Here is a 19,848-nt window from a genome sequence, read left to right as displayed (position 1 = left end):
TACTCACACACCTGCCGCAGTGGCAATCTAGGAAACTGCCCTTGCTTGCCTATACACGTCACAATTGAGGATCATCCTCACACATACACACTAGATTGCCCCTGCAGCAGGTGTGTGAGTAGCTCGTCTAACACTTCTGTATGCCCTATATTTTGTTGTTGTCAGAACATAATTATGTGGTGGCCCGGAGGTATTCTCAGGCCTAAACGATATGTCAGCATACTCGTACATGAATACCTCATACTATTTGGAGGGTTATCTAAAGATAACCTGTCGATATTTCTTAAAGGTCTTAATGGTTAATTCATTAATACGCCCGACTGCTAAATATTAAAATCAAACACGAAATTATTGTTTAAAAAGCTTTATTATCTAAAACTCATATTACAATATATAATTAAGTAACAAACACAGTAAGAACTAAGGTTATAGGCCTGTAAAATTAGACGGACTAGACTATCTTGAAACCGGAAAGTAAGGGTATTTCAGTTACAAGTTTAAGAAAAACTGAAGGAAAAACAATATATTGATTCAAATTCTTGAAAAAATATACTAAAACTTATTGTTGTTGTATGATCATTAGACTTGGTTGACAGTAGTAAATTAATCAACCACTTCCATGATATGTTTAGGTTACAAATTTTTTATTACATTTTTATGTAAATTTGTCTAATTTTACCGGACTACACACAATTTTATAAAATATATCTAAATTATTTTAGTATTACACAATAAATGCATCTTACGAATAAAGTAAGCCTGCTAATATCAAAAACAAAAAAAATATTAAAAATCAAACGGTCTTCTTACATCCTACACAAGCCTTTTCGGGTTTGGCAATAACACAAAATACGACACAATTAATTCTAACATCTATACTGGCATTTATTCTATGCTTACATACAATGTGACGGGAATAAAATAACATGTTATTCAAACAATGATGATAAAATAAAAAAATACAACAAAACAGGCCAGCGATAGCCTGGTTAGTCTGATAAGAATTAAATTAGGTTCAATTTGCAAGAAAATTGAAACCCTTATAGGTTTTACTAATTAACAGCTATAGCGTGCTCAAATCAAACATTATATCTAACATTTATCATTAGGTGTAATTAATTCGATGGCTACTCTTAATAAGAAACTTATTCTATGTAACCACCTATAGCGTTAACGATAAAAGTAACATTTTTATGCAAATAAACGATAACAACAACAAAAGTTTAAAGTCAATTCAGACTTACGTTTAAACAATATAAATAGCCAACGAATATGTATATCAACAGCAAGTATAAGAAAGAGAATTATAAATGATATTTTAAATATTTATGGCACGGGCGACCAAAACCAAATCTTTTAAAGAAAACAGCTAATAACTTACTTGTGCACATCAATCACACTTACATCAACGTACTTAATTATATTAAACTTACGCAATAAGTATAATATCCTAAACTAGGCCAAAGCCGCGAAAGGCTCACCGAGACTCCATTCCAGAACACAGGCAAACAAAATAACATTGTAAATAGTTCAAATATTAAATCTTAAAATCATCGTCGAAATAATTAAGTCTCAATAGTAATTCGGTAGTCAATAGCGTAAGGAAAGTTCGGGAATGAATGAGGTGAAATATAGTAATAAAATAACTTGGAATAAAATTGAGCGTCTCAGTTATGCCTCGATCACACCTGCATTAATTTAGCATTTGAACTAGATAATTTGCTCCAGCATTCCTTTGAACTCCCAAAACACTCAGCCGTTATTAGACGCTTTTCCTAGATATATGGATGGACCTATTTTTCTTTTAATGTTTTTGATATTACTTTAATGAATGCAGACGCGATCTCAGTATATGCTTAGCATACTCACGATGCGGCAGCAATGGAAGTTGCAAATGCTGCAGCTACTTAGATTAAAGGGCAATGGACAAATATATTTCAAACTTTAAACAAGTGGGGCATAGTACAGTTAGAAAACACCAATGCAACCCATTACTTCTCAGTATTGAGAAAACTGGTTCTATACTAATATCATATTTATTTTCAAAATCTACTTATCTTGCATTTACTGAAATTGATTTGGAATGTTTCGGTATTGGTTTATTAAACGTTTTGCTCATATATTGTATGAGATATCAATTTGAACCGATTATCATTGGTGATGTGGCTTGGAATGTTTCAGTTGTGGCTTGAGTCTAATTCGACAAGACCGGAATCGATTTAAGTTTTAGTCTTAGAGTAACATATTTTATTTAGAGTAACATATTTTAGAGTAATTTTGTAATACATTCTTGGATTTGATGTCAGATTTAAATTGTGAATATGATGTAAATTTTGGCCATTGCCCATTGCTTAATTGGAAATTGATACCTAAGCAATTCTTAATAAGAAAGAATTAATTTCTAAATAGCATAAATAGTCCATGTACACGATTCTACAAATACCTCAGTAAATGCCTTGTGTAAATGTTTAAATGGACAAAATTGAATTGCTGCACTGCGTTGCGCTGTTGTATGGTTGGGAATAAAAATGCTTTTAAAATTTGTATGTAGCAATTTGAAATAAATTAGCATTTGGCATAGAATACGACCAACGAATTCGACGAATCGTGTAGACCGACTTGGGTACTTAAAATAAGCTTAACTTCTAGGCATATCTGTGGAAGTTCCACAGCGTGGTTAGCTGGTTGTCTACCACAATTTGTTGTGGTAGAATTTCACGTCGAAAAAGCCCTGGTCGGTAAGCTGGGAGAGGCGACGCGAAATAGTGGAGCCGGCGGGCGACACCGAGGGTATGGCCGCCACCGACTCGCCGACCGGCTCGACGCTGAGCGTAGATGGGCGCTCATGGTTCTTCGTGTTGTTGGCCACCGCATCAGGGAGCGGCTCGTCCTTAGGCGCCGGTTCCGGCTCCGGCTCCGGCGCAGGCTGCGGCTCGGCCGGCGCGGGCGGCTGCACCTCACGAGGTGCCTGGACGTCCTGATTCAACTCGGCGGAGGGATCTGCTCCATCCCTTTATGAATGCGTAAAGTTAATTATCATTAGTTAATTATATTAAATGAAATAAAAGGGACTCGACTTCAAGTTCCGGTAAGTATAACATTAATGGTTTATTAGTATTTAAAATTTTATTGGGCGTACCTTGTACTTTGAATATTTAAATAAGTGATGAACCTGTGAATTTAATTAATGCGCCAAAATTCACTCTACAAAAACGGTGTATTTTTTACTATGAACTCAACATTTACTGTTGAGTAAGGTACAAACGTAGGTACCAATTTAAGGACTTCTTGAAAACAATGATAGTCAATTGCCGAGAGCTGGTCTTAAAGGCGAATCCAGTCGCATATGTTACTAGATGTGTGAATGAAATGATTTATGAAATGTAATTAATTACCTTTTTAGTTTTGCATCGTACCGTAAACTGTTACGTTGCAGGTGATTGTATCCGCTACTACAATTTTAATTGACAATCTACACGCATTGACATATTTAAGAGGTCAAGCAACATTAATTATGTCTTCTTTTCAACGAAGAATCAAAGCAAAAATTTCAGTTTATTGCTATTTCTAGTTTCTGCATCGAAGTTAGCTGATCCGTATGAAAAGGTCAAAAAACATAAAGAATTTATAACTTATTTTTCCCTTAATTTTGCTATATCCTCAATATGTCCACGAGCAAACGTCAATTATTTGATATTTCACCGGCTATTCAGTAAGGAAAAATAATATGAAAAGCAATATAGCCATAATTTTCTTTTTTTAATAAACTATTCAAATAGAAATAAAATAAAAATCAAGCAGACTTATGCCAAAATAAAGAAGAACAATGGTGAAAAATATAAATAACAAAACAAAAGAAATTATTTATAAACGTTATAATTATCACAGTGCAATGTTATAACATCTCTCGTGTCTTTTAAATAATAAAATTTCATAGTAAAGTACATGAATTTATTTAATGTGCAACATTAATACAATTCTCGCGTTTTATAACATAAAATATTTGTTCTGATTTAAACTAGTAGCCTATTTTTGGTGTTATAATACTAGTTACATTAAATGTTGTAAAACAAACCTTGTATAACATTATTTCTTAAAACAATAATGAAGCTGTCGATACTCATTCTTTTATATTCAGTATCACTGTGTGTATTTTACTAATATGTATTAATAACGTTTTATACCGTGTCCATATCGTTTTCAACTTATTTATATAGTTGGATATAGGTAGGATTATAAAGGATATGATATATGTAGGATTCTGATTTGACCCTGAAGGTCCATTTGAAAAATTCATCCTGTATATAACTGATAAAAATCTGCCAAGTTCTAAAACAGTTCTAGAACATATTTTGAATAATTAACGAAATATTAAAATTTAAACATCTGAAAGCAGCTCCGAATACATAAGTTATTACTGTATAATTATGAATTATAGTAAATATAGTTATGACGCAATGTAATAGATGCCTATGATTTATCTGCATCTATTATGTATCATAGATTTATAATACCAGTTATAAATGAATTTGTATGGCTTTTGAATTATAAAATGTAAATTTGTCGCTCGTTTTTCATTAATTACTAAACGCCAGGAAATATGTATCAATGAGGATTGAGGTTTCACAACAACTTAAGGATGGAAATATATAAATAATGCTATCATTGCTTTACTTTCCTTGGACTATTTCAATTGTAATGGTAGTCGATATGGAAACGGTAACAAATCATATAATATAATATGTAATTTTAAAACATAATATGCATATTAAGTTTGGAGGTAGAGTGTCATAATTACACAAACAAATTATATAAATTAAAAACGGTAACGAAATATAAATATAATACACATAATAAATAAAATTTGTATTATATACTTTAGTAATGTTAATTTTATTAATGAGATTCTTTATTAGTATGCGATTAAAAATGAATATTGATTTTAAATAAAGGCGTATTTAAAATCAATATTCATTTTTAATCATAATGAAAATATACGGTAATAGTTATAAACTAATATATACTCGTATAATACACATATATTGTTGGTTATTAGAAAAACATATAATAAGAACTTCATTTACAATTAGCACTTAACTTTTCCACTACCTGTCTAAAAATATGGTAAAATTACTGTAAATTAAGTATATAATAAGATTAATGTAACGCAAAATATTATTTTATCAAAAACTACGTTAAATACAAGGAAAATAAATATGCATAAATGTAAGTATCAAATCACGCTTCAAGGTTAAATAATGTTGATCAAAGTGATTAAATTTGTTGCAAAACGAAATAAAATAATGTGCATAATGTGCGGTTGTGCTAACTTTAATGCATTTCTAACCTAATTATCAATAATGAGATTATAAATTAGAACATTCATATTTATAGCCATACACGCCTACCATAACATACAATCTCTCAAAAGCGGTTAAATCTCATAATTTAATATAAAATACTAGTGCCCATTCACAGCTTTAGTTAATTATCGATTTATAATTCGTTGCTACGGCGTACGTAACGTTAACATTAATTTTATTAATATCAGTTGAAATCACAATATTAAAATCATTTAAATTACTCAGATATAATTTACAATGTTTGTTTCCTTTCGAAAAGTACAAACAGCTGAGAATATACAATAATTTTACAGCCGATAGATTTTAGATTATTCTTAATTACCAATTGTTTTTAAATTGTAAAAAATATACTTTAACACGACCACAATCAAAGCATTCTCACGTCAAAGTACAAAAATATAGAACTTGTAAATCAAGATTAATTTTGTCCATACAACTAGTATGTGTTACTATTGGAAGACACAGTGTATCAAATATTATCGAAACTGCAAGAACGTAAGTATAAAATATCAAAAAATTCACATTCATACTGTTTATCAAAGTCAAATGTCAATACGCCTAGTTCACTCCTATGAAAATATACATAAAGCTGAATGACAAAGTTTGAATTTCATAAAGGGAAGAACAACGTTTAAAAGTTTAACCCCATTTACTCCGAGCGAAAATTTTCGCTAGTATAAAAAAATCAAATGCCTTGTGCTTCATTGTCAGAGGTGGTACCATGGTATAGTCCGCGCTAAACTGCTGGTCCGCTCTGAAGTTGTTGCGAGCTGGTGTAATCATACAATTTGCTATGGCCACGCGATTTAATTCTATTTTCAGAGCGGACTGACAGTTTTACGCGGACTATACCTGTGATTATTTAAACGATAAATGTTTTGCGTCAAACTTAACTATACTCCATAAATCCGCGAAATAGTTGACAGTCAGTGTTGCCAGCTATGCAAAAAAAAAAAATAGAGATGGGATATGCCACACTTTGGTAACACAAAGCATAATTAACCGACTTACTAGTTCGCTGAATTATGGATTTGAGTATAGTTCACCCTGAAGTTGCATCGAGTATTGTTGGTATGATAATAGTAGAAGATCCCAGTATACAATAAAATTTAATATGTTATTTAACATATTTCAAATAGGTTAACCAAAAAAATTCAGTCAAGATGATGATTAACAATTCAAAACATTTAATTTTATATAAAATACTTTTCATCCATTACCCGCTCGATGAAGATCGTTGTATAGTGGAATCTTAGACCATAAAAATAATAGTATGAGTATAGTCGGTCTTTAACCGCGCATATGTAAACGACTTATAGAAACTTCAGAGTGAACTTGAAATTAAAACAAAAAGTAAACAAACAGGTTGCGTTTTCAGTTAGTACTCCGCTAGAAACGATTATTAAAATTAGTTTCAACTGCACTAGTGTGGTATGATACTGCAATACAATTAAATTTTGCTCTTATGGAACAATAAAATAAACGTCTAACAATATCTAATACTGATGTACGGACTACCACTTAAAGCAACGTGGCGCATGCAAAAGATCACTCAGAGATTGACAGAACATATTAGTAATTTTAATACGCAAAGGTATTAAGTAATATATTAATTTATCTGTTTAAATATACAGATGAAGTCCGATTTAAAAATGGACTAATTCTGCAATAAGTGAACATAATAATATTTCAATATCAATAGTGATTTTGTTCTTTTACATACAGTGAGTGATAGTTCTTTTACGTATAGTGAACTGTCAATCTTCGTTTGTTAAAAACAAAGTAACAATACAATTTTTTTAAATACATTGAAGTCTAACATTGATTTTCATCACATTTAGATAATTATTACTAATTCTAAGCGGTCTGCCTGCGTCCACAAAATGTCAATTGGAAGCAATCAATAATACAAATGATATCTAACATAAATGCTCAAATAAATAATAAATAAGTTGGCGCGTTCCTTGTCGGTCCCGAAGCGGTATAATAAAACATAAGCCTATGCATGATTTGATAATAACAAAAACAGAACAACAAACAAAACTGACAATTTATAAACCAAGTTATATGAAAGCATTTTATTGAATAACAAATAAAGTACATAATGTATGTCGCATATGAATTAAATAACGATTTATAATTTAGATGCAGATTGCGTAACAAAATTAAAATGAGTATTTTATTGCTAAGATCGATCGTATCGTTTGGTCCACAATAAATACTTTTCGTATCGTAACAGAGACCGGCAAGAAACGTGCAACTAAAAACGTAGTGCTAAAACGTGCTGGCGCGTGTCAGTGATAGTTCATCGCTCGGCTACGGTTGAAGCTGAAAGCAACCAAATAAAAATCGACGAATAACATAAAAAAAACGAAAACAAGTAAAACAAAAAAGCAAACAACAACTTGTAATTTAATGTATTTGAAATGATTTGTCCCCAACCCCTGAAACTATAATCATATTCAAGTCTAACATTTTTTACTATCCGCGACCTATGGTATATAGTGGCCGTTGCTGCCCATGGTCTGTAATCAACTCCAGACAAGATCTGCGCCCAACCTGAAGTCGGCCACAGATCCATTGCTATCCCTGAGGACTAAGTTGGAACGTCTCTTATAAGTATGTCACCTTACAAACCGGAAGTTACAAATTATAACTGCTGTAATAAGGGCTGGAATAGATGTGACGGTGGGGCTTCCAAAGTCGAACTACAAAGGGTCCTACAACCTTCAAAAATACCGACCGAGGGTAACTTTGTATAATGCTTAAATAAGATATTGTTTTGTGTTACATTTAAGAATACTTAGTGTTATGTACATACCGGGGGCTCGCGTCCTCGAAATATGTGCCGGCACCGTGAATCACCTGCAACATGGACAGAGAAATTATTACTAGTGCCACAATTAAGGGAACAGTAGGAAACAGCCAACGCTGTAACTTCGTCAGTGGAGTACCATCAAAAGATCTCGGTTATTTCACCGTAAGAAATTTTATTTACCGTCGGATGGTACATAATATTATGTCGATTCTGAACATGAAACATTTATTGGCATTATAATGACTTTACAGGTATTATAATTATATAAACATGTTTTTTTTCTCGGATAGACTTAAAGCCGTACACTGACAGAGTAGGGATTAACTGTCAAATCTTTCGTTTTTCATTAAACAGATTTGACATGTGCATTCGTATTTAAAGCTGAACAGAATGCCTACAGTTCCAGAGGTTCCTTGTGTGCAGAATGTACTATCAGGACTCTATCTCATAAATAAAATACAATAGCAATAAAATAATTTCACTATTTTTATTTCACTACCCATTTATAGTAGTAATTTGGTATAAAACATAAAGTAAACACAGAACTACACAGTGACTTTTGATTCATACAAACACGGCAATCGTATACCTCAATGAACTAAATTATAAAGTAAAAAAGCACGCGAGCGAAGTATTCAAGCGTTCCGTTTCTATTTATAGAATTTAACCACTAATTATATTTTTATAAAAGGCGCGAGGACTTATACAACGTAAAAACACCGCTAGCCTTCGTGGTCTTGCAGCAAGGTTCATTTTATTTACCTATCTAGAGTAATGAGTAATGACGCATTCGTTACGCAAAAACAAGCCACTTCAATCTCAAGTACAAATATTTTACAGCTCATTGCTCTCAAATGGACTAAATGCATACATTTTTACATCACGGTGTGAAGCGTTTGAGATAAATATTTGACCTTTTGTTTTGCAGTAATCTTTGAAAAATATGCGATAAATATATGATGTTAAAATATGGTGCCTTAGTATTTAGGCATTAGTTGAGTCGTTGAAAATAAATACCTAAATTAAAATTGTGCAAATCTAATAACTTAAAATATTCTATATAATTTTTATTTTTGAGTAAATCTTTAGTATTATTCTATCGCACGAAACATTTTTGACATTGTGTAGCGCGAACGACAAATCATGCCTAATTTTTTGCGCATTTGTAAGCATTCAAGTTGGAACACATTTTGTTTGAACATAGACTCGAGTCATATAGTTGCACTAGTCCATCTGAGATCTAAAGAACCAGCAAAATTCTAGAAATAGCTTATTCTAGAAATACGTATGCCTCCATAATGTCTGCATAATTTAACATGTACTTGTATCGATCCGTGATCTTCAAGGCGACAAATTTTATGATATAGGATTGCAAAGATTGCTTTCTTCTTCTTGTATACCTCCGTCTCCCTTCGGTGTTAATTCGTAATGATTACCTAATGATAACTTATTATAGTATAATATACGTACCGTAGCGATGGAAGATTGCGGTTTGGGCGCGGCGAAGCGTCCGACCGGCGGCGGCTCGACGACGGGCGTGCAACGGCCCGAGTTGCTGCGGTCGTTATGTGATTAGTACAGACACATGCCCACACGGCCACTGTTGGACACTGAGCCCAGCGTAACAGAACTATGTCCCACTTGTCGCGAACAATCGTATTTTTGAAGATCATTCAACACAATTTTTAAAGCAATAGAATTGTTTTGGGAAACTTAATACAATTTCATTCACTTTGTTCATTTTCGATTATCACTTTAGTACTAAATTTGCTATTATGAATACAAGTGCGGACCTGGCTCTGTTTATTAAACTTTTAAATAGAAAATCTTATTAGTAGCAAAACTATTTATTGTTGTAAATATTATTCGTGATTTGTCATAAAAAGCGCCAATGTAGGTATAAGTGGAAATCATTACGTTTCCTTTCGTATAGTCCATAGCATAGTAAGAATCTGTCATGCTGTTCTCTAACCAAAAATAATTATGTCGAAATGTTGGTCTAATAAAATGTCATAACGTTAGAAATCGATTAAGCATAATTATGTTTGTGTAATAATTTTAGGTATATAATTAAAGTTAGTTTAAAAGTTACAAATTCGAGTTTACTTTTAATTTTAATACGTTATGGTAAAAGAAGTTCTATGTATAAGAAACAACGAGAGATAGTAAGTATTTCGCAAAAATGTATAACTCCTACACTTACTTAAACAAAGCATAATATATTATATCGTTTTACAAACAAGTTGTTTGTTATAAACAAATGTTTGTAACTCGATACTTCTATTGAACTATTAAAACGCCGCGAAGTCCATTTATAGCTTACTCGCGCAGTTAATACAATTAGTAATTAGACTTCTCGAGTTACTGAATAAAGCCGTTAAGCGGTATTAGGGAGCTAAATACGAAACTTTGCTAAGAAACGTAATACGACACTAACGCTTTCCGTAATTAGGACAAGCTGCCCTCGCAACTGTTCGTGTTGAGAAATACATTATGAAAACTTGATAACGGGGATTATGAAGATAACGTTGCCATTACAGGCAACTTAGCACGCGATCTTAGTGTACACGATAGAGATTTTCATGAATTTAATGATAAAATGTCATGTTACGACGTTTAAGAGCAATATAATGTTTAATATTTTTTTTCGTAATTATATTTATTTGTTACTGATATTTGAAACAACTTCAATTTTAATGTACACAAATTAATCAATACTAAACTTAACGGATCATTATAACTACCTCCTTTTTGCATGAAATTATTATATACAGACCTGATATACAAGTCAAAGAGAATTATCACTTGAGATTTAATCGTGTAAAACGATTTATGAAATGCTCCAATACATATGTACATCATTTACATAATTAGTCACTAAGTAATACACACGACACAATATATTTTGCAATTTTGAATAATTTGTCGGAAGTAATCCAAAATTTCCTGTATCATTGTAGGATCGTGGTTACATAAAAAGCAAATGGTGTTTTACGTAATAATAAATGCGAATGGAATGTATGTCAATCTACACATTTGCGGATGAAAGGTTAGAGAAAGTTAAAACCGCGAATGTTGGGGACGAATCTTCTTCGGCCTGTAAATTTAGAACAATTTATTGTTTTTAGAACAATTCAATGTTTTGTTATGTTTTTATTATTATATTGTGATAGAATAATTTATTGTTTTATTATACATTTGTGATGTTTTTATACTGTGATTAAATTAGGTATATCTTAAAAGCTTCATTTTTCTGTCTGTAGGTCTATTAAGATTTTGGGAAAAAATTGTCTGTGAAGAATTATTTAGGAATAACACTTAAATGGAAATTGAGAAAATTCCTGTATAAAGGAGTTCGATAAGTTGACATTATATAAAACGAATAAAAATTAGATATATTATATGGTAAAAATTAGCCTGTTTGTCTAGCCCAGAAAAAAAAAGTCTTGTAATGGATGGATATATTTTTCATCTGCGGTCATCTGTAGCTTACTCCAATTAAAAATTGTGTTTTATTCGACGTCAATTATCAATGCGTTCCTACAATTGTCCTAAGTACAAATGTTGTATGAAAAACTGACGTTTTAGCTATAGTGTACAACAAAATTGGGATATTTTTGTCAGATAATATTCAAACATAATTCCTAAACAATTTACTATGTTTCAAAGGCTGTGGTAAGGTAAACTTAGCCGTAAGCTTAGCGCTCCTGGACTCGGCTACAGGTAGAAACACCGTATAGAAATGGCAGCTTAGCTTAATAAAACGAAGACTCACGTGATATAGGGCACGAGTTTGAAGAAGTCCGGTGAAACGGCAAAGTTGTTGTTCTGCCGCATCAGGACGTCGACGCCGTAGTTCTTGCGGAGGAATTGCTCCATCTTGGGAGACGGGCCGTCGATGGCCAGCTCCTTGGCCGTAGTTTGCAGATCCTGTCGAAATATCGTCATCGTCAACAACCGTAACTGTGCCACTTGAAGACACGTCTCTGACGAGGCACGTGTCTCGTTGAGACGTCAAGCGAGAAGTATTTTGAAAACTTTTCAGACATTTGTCAGGTTCAGGCTGCATCAAATTTTTTGTTAAAGGATACACTTGCATATCACAGAATACGAAGATATGGCGAATAATTACTATAATAATTATTTTATTCCAGTAAATATTTTGTAAAAACTTTGAGTGGTGTTCTTTTCGATTCAAAATATAAGATTTACAAAATAGGACAAACGGATAAAAGGACGGCGTAATTAAGTACAGAATCCTAAAAAAAACAAGAACAACATTTTCTGGAATGTTCTAAGAGCTGGAAGCCCAGCTCTCATGTCCAAGAGTTGAACGCGATAGTAATTGTTGACCCTAAAATCTTACTTGACACCAAATACATGAGCTGAGCGTGACTCGATGAATATAGCGCTTGTTCACATTAGGCCAGCTAGACAGTTTTACTATTCAGCACCTGACAGCTGTTGTTCACAATAAGTGAAAATAGAAGGGTTGTTCACATTATTTTACACTGACAAATCTATTTCATTATAATATGAACATCAAGAGTTTAACACCCATAGCGCTTAACGCCCAATATTTATAATTAATATTTGCGAACAAATTTTACAGTCTGATGTGTAGAAACACTTTATAAACCTATAGAGTAGTAATCAAAATGACATACTTGTAGCATATAATCGAACAGTAGCTTCCCGTAGCCGGAACGCTGGCGGTCCTTGATGACGTAGAAGTCGAGGATGCAGAGCGGCTCCACCTCGCACACCTTGTCGTTCTCGTTGAACAGGAACAGGTGCTTGGTACCCATCTTCAACAGGCCCACCACGTCACCCTTACCCCTGCAAGACGATGTTTATACTCCCTTCGTAATTGGTTCAAAATAAAGGTCGATCACGTTGTCGGTGGAGGGGTTGCACATGATTTAAGACACGAGGCAAATATCGACCGTTATCCGTGGAGCCTCGTGTCTTAAGTCTTGTGAAGCCTATCCAACTTGTTGCGGGGATTGAGGAACAAATTGAGGCTTATTTCGACAAGAGAACTTTGTGATGTTATATAAACATTTCAATAATAATGTTGAAACTGAAGATGTGTGACGTCAGAGGACAAGCCGTCGCAGAAATTTGACGTTTCATAAATACAGCGCGATCGAAAATTCGAATTAAATGAAAAACTGTATGCCGTAATTCATAGATGTCCCCTAGTTATATTACCCTAGTTATATTATGTCCCGACATCGTGTATGCACGTCGTACATCTATATTTTAAGATAATACTGTATATGTCAAGATGCTAACCTTCAATTGGCACATAATTTCCATCCTATGTAACAAAGGTAAAATACTTCGAGAATAGTTGAAAAATTAGGTCGTTCATACTAAAATAAAGCGGTCGAAGGTGTGCTAGTTTTCCAAAGATAGAGGTAGATTTTGTGATGTGGTCTAGACAAGCAAGCAACTGTCTATCCATGTTATAAATATCCTAAAGGTTCCAGCACAAATAGCTCCGATCAAGAAACAGCGTGTTATATAAGATTACATAAAACGTATTACGATTAAAATTGTTGTTAATACGCGGTGGTACCCCCGGCGTCAATTTCAAAGGGTATACTACCTTCAAAACATTCATACTTAGCAATAAATGATAGTTGGACTTGTGTTTTACCAAAATTTTGCTAAATTTGCTATTAATACACCGTTACTTATTTACGGCATAGTAATGATTTATAAATTCGACGCGGTTCATGACGAAGCGTTTTTGGTTTTTAATGTATTATTGCAGTCCGGGATTACTCAACTTATTACTACTACTACTGCCGTGAAAAATATAATTTGAACGTATTTCATAGTTGGACTACACTGTGATATTTTTTAACTTGATAGTTTATTTAATTAGTATAAACGAAAACTTTAACATGAAAAAGAAAAAGACAAAACATGGGATTGGACATCATTCACATTGCGCACACGAGCGTGGAATACACTAAGTAACTAAATATTTCTCAATTATTGTTATATTGATTTTGATTTCATCGTTGATCCGCCATATTTGATTTTAAAATGACGTCATTAATATAATCAAGCCAATTCATCGAAACTAAACGCGCGTGCAAAATTTCAGCTCAATCGGATATTGGGAAGTGGGTCACCTTTAACTAGCAAGTTCCGACCCCTTACAGACACACGAACTAACAAAGCAATCTAAAGACAAGCTTGTAATAATAAAAATATAGGGAGATTGGGAGATGGCGGAGCGCGCAGCAAGTTTTTGTCGCAATCGGCTTCATGGCTCGCGGAGTGGTCAATATGCGAAACGTGGGACCTAGTTGCGTGCATAAAATTTGTTTACACATAAATTCACATCTATGCCAAATCCAGCTGCGAAACATGTCCCTACTTAGGTACTTTCATTCAAATTGCGTTGTCTTACTTGCAATCGAATAAGCAAATAAGTCACAAGTCAAGGCGCATTATGCATAATTTATGTTTCACCCTGAAGTATGACGGTACATCAAAATGAGCGTCGCGTAGATTTCACAAAATCAATAACTTTGAAAAATAAAACAGATTTTAGTATGAATCCTATCTTTCTTACGTTTTACAACGTGGCAATGAAGTCAATTAAAAAGTTAAACAAATGTAAATACTATTTACTATTGGAATATCTATTTTGGATATAAATAATTGTTTACTTAAGTGCTGTTCTATGAAACAAAGTACACAATACCTTAGACTAGCGCAAGATTGTTGAAATCTCTAAAGCATGGAAGTTAACTTTCGCATAGCGGCGATGCAGCTTCAACCTTTACTGAGTCTAAATAATAGATCGACCTACGCAAAGCCTTCCTACGTCCCGAAGAAATCAATACAAATAATGAACTTCCGTACAAATACAGACAACGTTGTGACGCAAGCCCATTTCAATTACGAAGAAATTTTCCTTCGAGAAAAAGGAATGAGTCCTTTTCTTTTAACAGAATTTTATGTAGGCGTACTGTATGTATTACAATTTATGAAACCTTCATACCATTCTTATCAACGAATCCCTTATAATGACATTCTTAAAAAAGTTATTATTCAGAATTACACCCACACTGTATTCTATATTTCTTTCCTACGTAAGCAAAGACACCATAACGCAGAAATAACACTGGTTTAACTTTAAAGTTTGATAAAGTGTATGTTTTGATGATGGGAGATTACAATGAATTGCGTACCGAAATATGTCAGTATGCAGTCGCAAATTACTGTCCATGATTGTGTATTTTTATAACTTTGTTTAATGAATAGTAAAATGTACATTATTATTAACTACGGCAATTTGGTAAATACCAAAACATTGCCAAATACCATAGAATGATGGTGACATGCTGATACAAAATACTTCTCAAGCATTTCTCCTATTATTCATTGATATAATTGAAATTATTTATATGTCATATATATTTGCAGTAATTGCTATAAATAAAGTCTAGTTGCTCGATCAAAGAATATGTATAACTCAACAAAATCGCTAATATGAAAAAGTGCAGTTTATGACCCGGCACAGCTAAGTCGCATAAGCTAATTTGAAGTATCACTTTTCTCTATGTGAATTAACATTAGAATATGAGTTCTGTGATCTGTTACAGATATACTGTTATAGATGTCCATAATATGTAAGTGATTACCCAAGCCAATAATCGATGTGAACTTATAGTCGACTTACATTTGTAAAAGAAGATAGATACTTTAAGAAAATAGCATTCTGAAAGGTCCTATCATTCATATTTTAATCTTCTTTAAAAGATTGTTGAACTGAGATAGTGTCTAAAACTAATTATAACCAACTTCAACCAAGAGCTCTACACACTTTCCTGATTATGAATCTACAGGATAAAATGTCAGAATGAAAAGTTTATCTAAAGGTCATCTATGTCTGAAGTTAAGATAAGTTAATTTAGAACAGATAAGGTAAGAGTATTAATTTTGAGTATAAGACAGTCCTAATAACTATTAGACTTTATATCAAAAGTATCATCAACTCTTTAAAGTACTATAAAAGCAAATTGCGAATGTAAAGGACATAATTTTTATCCCCATAAAAAGTACTATTCCTGAGGGATAGAAAAATCTTTTGACTGCAAGCGAAGCAGCGGGTAAAAGCCAGCTTACAAATAAAATCTTACATGGTAATAAAGTATATGTTTAGCTAAAAATTGGAAAACATTTTGCACGGCTAACGGCATAACCGCTTCAGAGTTGAACAGGCTATCAATATACTTTGCAATAGACTTACCCCTTGGCTCGTGCATCCTTGAGCAGGTACAGGATGTGTGTTGGCGAGTTGCGCAGCTTGTCGGCGGTGGTGATGATCCGCGTCAAACCCTGAGCAGCTGCCGACTGCTCACCAATCACGTCGATGAGCCTGGTGAGACTGTTCTGCATCACCCTGGTAAGAATTGATTAGTTGTATTACATGTTTACAAGTAAGGTAACATGGATAGCAATAGAACGTTTCTATCTTGGTATGTATGAACAACAAGAAACTTGTGTTTAATTTGAAGTCAGCTATGCTGTGAAGCAGTAAGTTAATATGAAATCAGCATAATATATATTTTGTCAATGTGTGTAAAATACTGTAACAGTTTGAGATACCGTTACTTATATGGAAATGTTCAGATCTTTAAGCTGATTTGGGATCGTTTCATTGATTGATATTAGTTTTCCAAGGTATCTTAAAAATACTCGACTAGATAGTCCAGTATTTTAAAAAACAATTAGAGGAGTACAAAGACACCTCATATGTGACGGGCCATTTGAGTTGCAATACATGCCAAATGAGATATACAAACATGGGCTCAAAAAACATTAACATCCCCAGTTCGGCAAAAATAACATAAATAGTAATAAATCTCCTAGGTGTTTGACTGTGGAATCCCCTCATAATGTGTATGCCCACTATCAAAAATTACACCATTTTTTTTTATTTGTTATCCTATAGTTTTGGTAATGCTCACAGATGTGACGTTCACAATTTGAAGTTCCAATTAGACTGCTACTGTTCATGATTATGAGTTTATGATCTAGATTTAGAGTTTGGGAATATTTGTGAGGCTATGACGTAGTACGTTTAGAAGGTGGTAGAACCCTTGTGGTTCAAGTCCAGCGGCACCACTGCCACACCTATTTCTACCTAATAACAGCAGTGTTAGGCGCTGCTGTGTTCCGTTTTGAAGGGTGTGGTAAGGGAGACAGACTTTTGTGAGGCGTTCCAGCTTAGTCCTCAGGGGTAGCGGCGCATCTGTGGCCTACCTCAGGTAGGAATATCTAATCTAATCTGGGGTTGATTACAGATGTCTATGGGCAGCAGTAGCCACTTACCATCAGGTGGACTGCATGCTCGTTTGCTACCCCTATATTATAAAAAAAAAGTATGGCGACCATTGAAACTTATATTTAACGGCAGTCATGGAAAAATTATTTATGCTGATTATGTATAAATATATTTTTATACCATATTTTGAGATAAGTTGCTCGTAGCAAAATTCTTGAGATTTGTCCTTTTACATTTATGTATTTGAGTGAGATGGGTAGGATTTCTCTTATTGATGCATAAAACATGTAGATTGTAAATAAATAATATTACAAACATCTCATAACACAAAAGATAGGTAACATAAAATCCTCAAGAAATAAGTGTAAATCAAGTGTTTGATGTCACCTATAGTTGAGAGACAAAGCAAAAAGGGCATAATTATTGACTGATATGTATTTACTGCATTTTTCAGCAGGTGTGAGTAGCCACATCTGAAATTATATGAAACTGCAAAATCTTTATATCCTGAGATCTGGTCCTGCACGCCCATACTAAAACCATATATTTCTCATCTTTGGCCACCAAAAAACTATGACAGGGTTAAATCTAGCCAATTTCCTCGACATTTGAAGAGAGAAAACTTAACTAAAACTAATGATTTTTCAAGCTTATCTTCCAAATGACCCAACTGAACCAAATAAACGAGATGTCAACTCCCAGGGTCCTCACACTTTTATCCATGGTGATAAGAGCAAACTAAAAATGTTGCATTATGATGAATGGAGTATTTTTATCAGTAAATTACAGACTCGTATCAAAACTCTCCTTAAAAAATCAAGCCGAGAATTGAGTAATGCATGCGTAGGAATTTTGCAGGATTGTGTTCCCACACGATATCACATTTAACTCACAACCGGGATTTCTCCTACATGTAGCAGTCGGAATCCTGATATTTCGCAATCCTTGTATCTCGATATTGCATACCCTAATTAGAAATACAATAGGAGATCGAACTAGAATCTCAACTCCACTATAGTTCACTCCAAACTGCTAGTCCGCTCTGAAGTTGTTGCGAGTAGGTGTAGTCATACAATATGCTATGATGACATGATTCACTTCTATATTCAGAGCGGACTAGCAGTTTTATGTGGACTGAACAATATCTGAATCTGAAAGTATATGAAACAGCGAAATCTTTATATCCTCAGATCTGGACCTGCACACCCATATGAAAACCACATATTTCTCATCTCAGGCTGTCACAAAACTATGATCGGGTTAAATCTAGCCAATCTCAATTTATTCTAAGCACGAGCAAGACTAAAGAATAAAAAAGCTATGTTGGTTATGTGGATCACCCATATTATGGTGTGGTGCACTTGTATTGTACAATAAAAAAAAATATCTACGAATATACATACTCACATATATCACACACGTTATTTAACATATATTATTGGGATGTTTCAAATAAGAAATTACTATATAATTAATGATATAAATATAATGTTGTGCATTTGTAAAGATAGAAAAATATCATATGATTCAGGTTAATTAATAAAATCTTTAAATAAACTTTAGTATCCGTAGATTTTCCGAATTATCGGTAAATTTTGAAACGCTTTTTCCTTTGTCTCGGTCCACGATTTATAATCAAAATTTATTGAAATAATTTTATTGAAGTAGGAACAGACCTTGGAGAATACTGCTATCCTGTTTCAACGTTAAGTTACACATAATAGTTTAATAGAAGAAAAATATTATATTTTTCTTACCTTATGGCTTGTATGTCTCCTTTGAAGTGTGGCGGCATTAATTTATAATTAATCTTCGTGATGTCATCTTTTAACATCTCGTTCACTGGCATCATCCAATCCATGGTGACTGGTGTTCGGGACAGCTGCTCAGGATTTTTTCGGAGAAGAGAGCTACTCAGTGGTTTTGCTCACTGTGGTGAGATGGCAAGTCCTTTTTCTTTCAAGATGTAGGCAACATGTAGTTGTGGGTAGGTATTGCGAATAGCATTGATCCAATATTTCTAATGTGGTCTCTTTCTAATCTGTCTATGAACTGGGCTCACCTCACCCTTGCCTCACCCGGACTATGCATTGATCGTTGCTGCCGTAGTATTACCAGTACCGCCTTTTAAAAATCTACTATGTTGAGTTTTAATTAAGCATAAAAAATAATGAAAACTGCTTGTATCAATGGCTTGAATAATGACAAAAAAAATATTAAGAGAGGAACGAATTAATTAAAGAAGAAATTTTAAAACTCAAAACACCTATGCATATTTTAATATTGGATATATCGACCGCGGCGTACGTTAGTTGTGTTCGACCTCATTGGCTCTCTGATCTGACTACACT

At 33.5% G+C, this 19,848-nt stretch overlaps 1 protein-coding gene across 2 annotated transcripts; it reads right to left on the bottom strand.

The window, feature by feature from the left end:
• Positions 1-348: 348 nt before the first annotated feature.
• On the bottom strand, positions 349-19,617 carry LOC140743531 (alpha-tubulin N-acetyltransferase 1). 2 transcript variants are annotated; one of them, XM_073074867.1, is made up of 7 exons: positions 19,255-19,617; positions 16,460-16,612; positions 12,849-13,020; positions 11,957-12,111; positions 9,652-9,736; positions 8,185-8,228; positions 349-3,011 (listed from the first exon to the last, which is right to left on the bottom strand). In XM_073074867.1, the coding sequence occupies exons 1-7, from the start codon at positions 19,356-19,358 to the stop codon at positions 2,690-2,692; spliced, it is 1,035 nt and encodes a 344-aa protein (XP_072930968.1). In that variant the 5' UTR covers positions 19,359-19,617; the 3' UTR covers positions 349-2,689. The 2 variants fall into 2 exon arrangements, with proteins under 2 accessions (XP_072930968.1, XP_072930970.1); XM_073074869.1 differs by lacking the exon at positions 349-3,011 and adding an exon at positions 5,994-7,691 and having other exon boundaries at positions 19,255-19,614.
• Positions 19,618-19,848: the final 231 nt, after the last annotated feature.

This window comes from Epargyreus clarus, unplaced genomic scaffold, assembly GCF_041222505.1.
Source record: "Epargyreus clarus isolate Ecla_fem2 unplaced genomic scaffold, WU_Ecla_fem_2.2 ptg000007l, whole genome shotgun sequence".
NCBI lineage: Eukaryota > Metazoa > Arthropoda > Insecta > Lepidoptera > Hesperiidae > Epargyreus > Epargyreus clarus.
The sequence above is the reverse complement of the archived record's forward strand: the minus strand, read 5'-3'. Positions and strand labels throughout refer to the sequence as shown.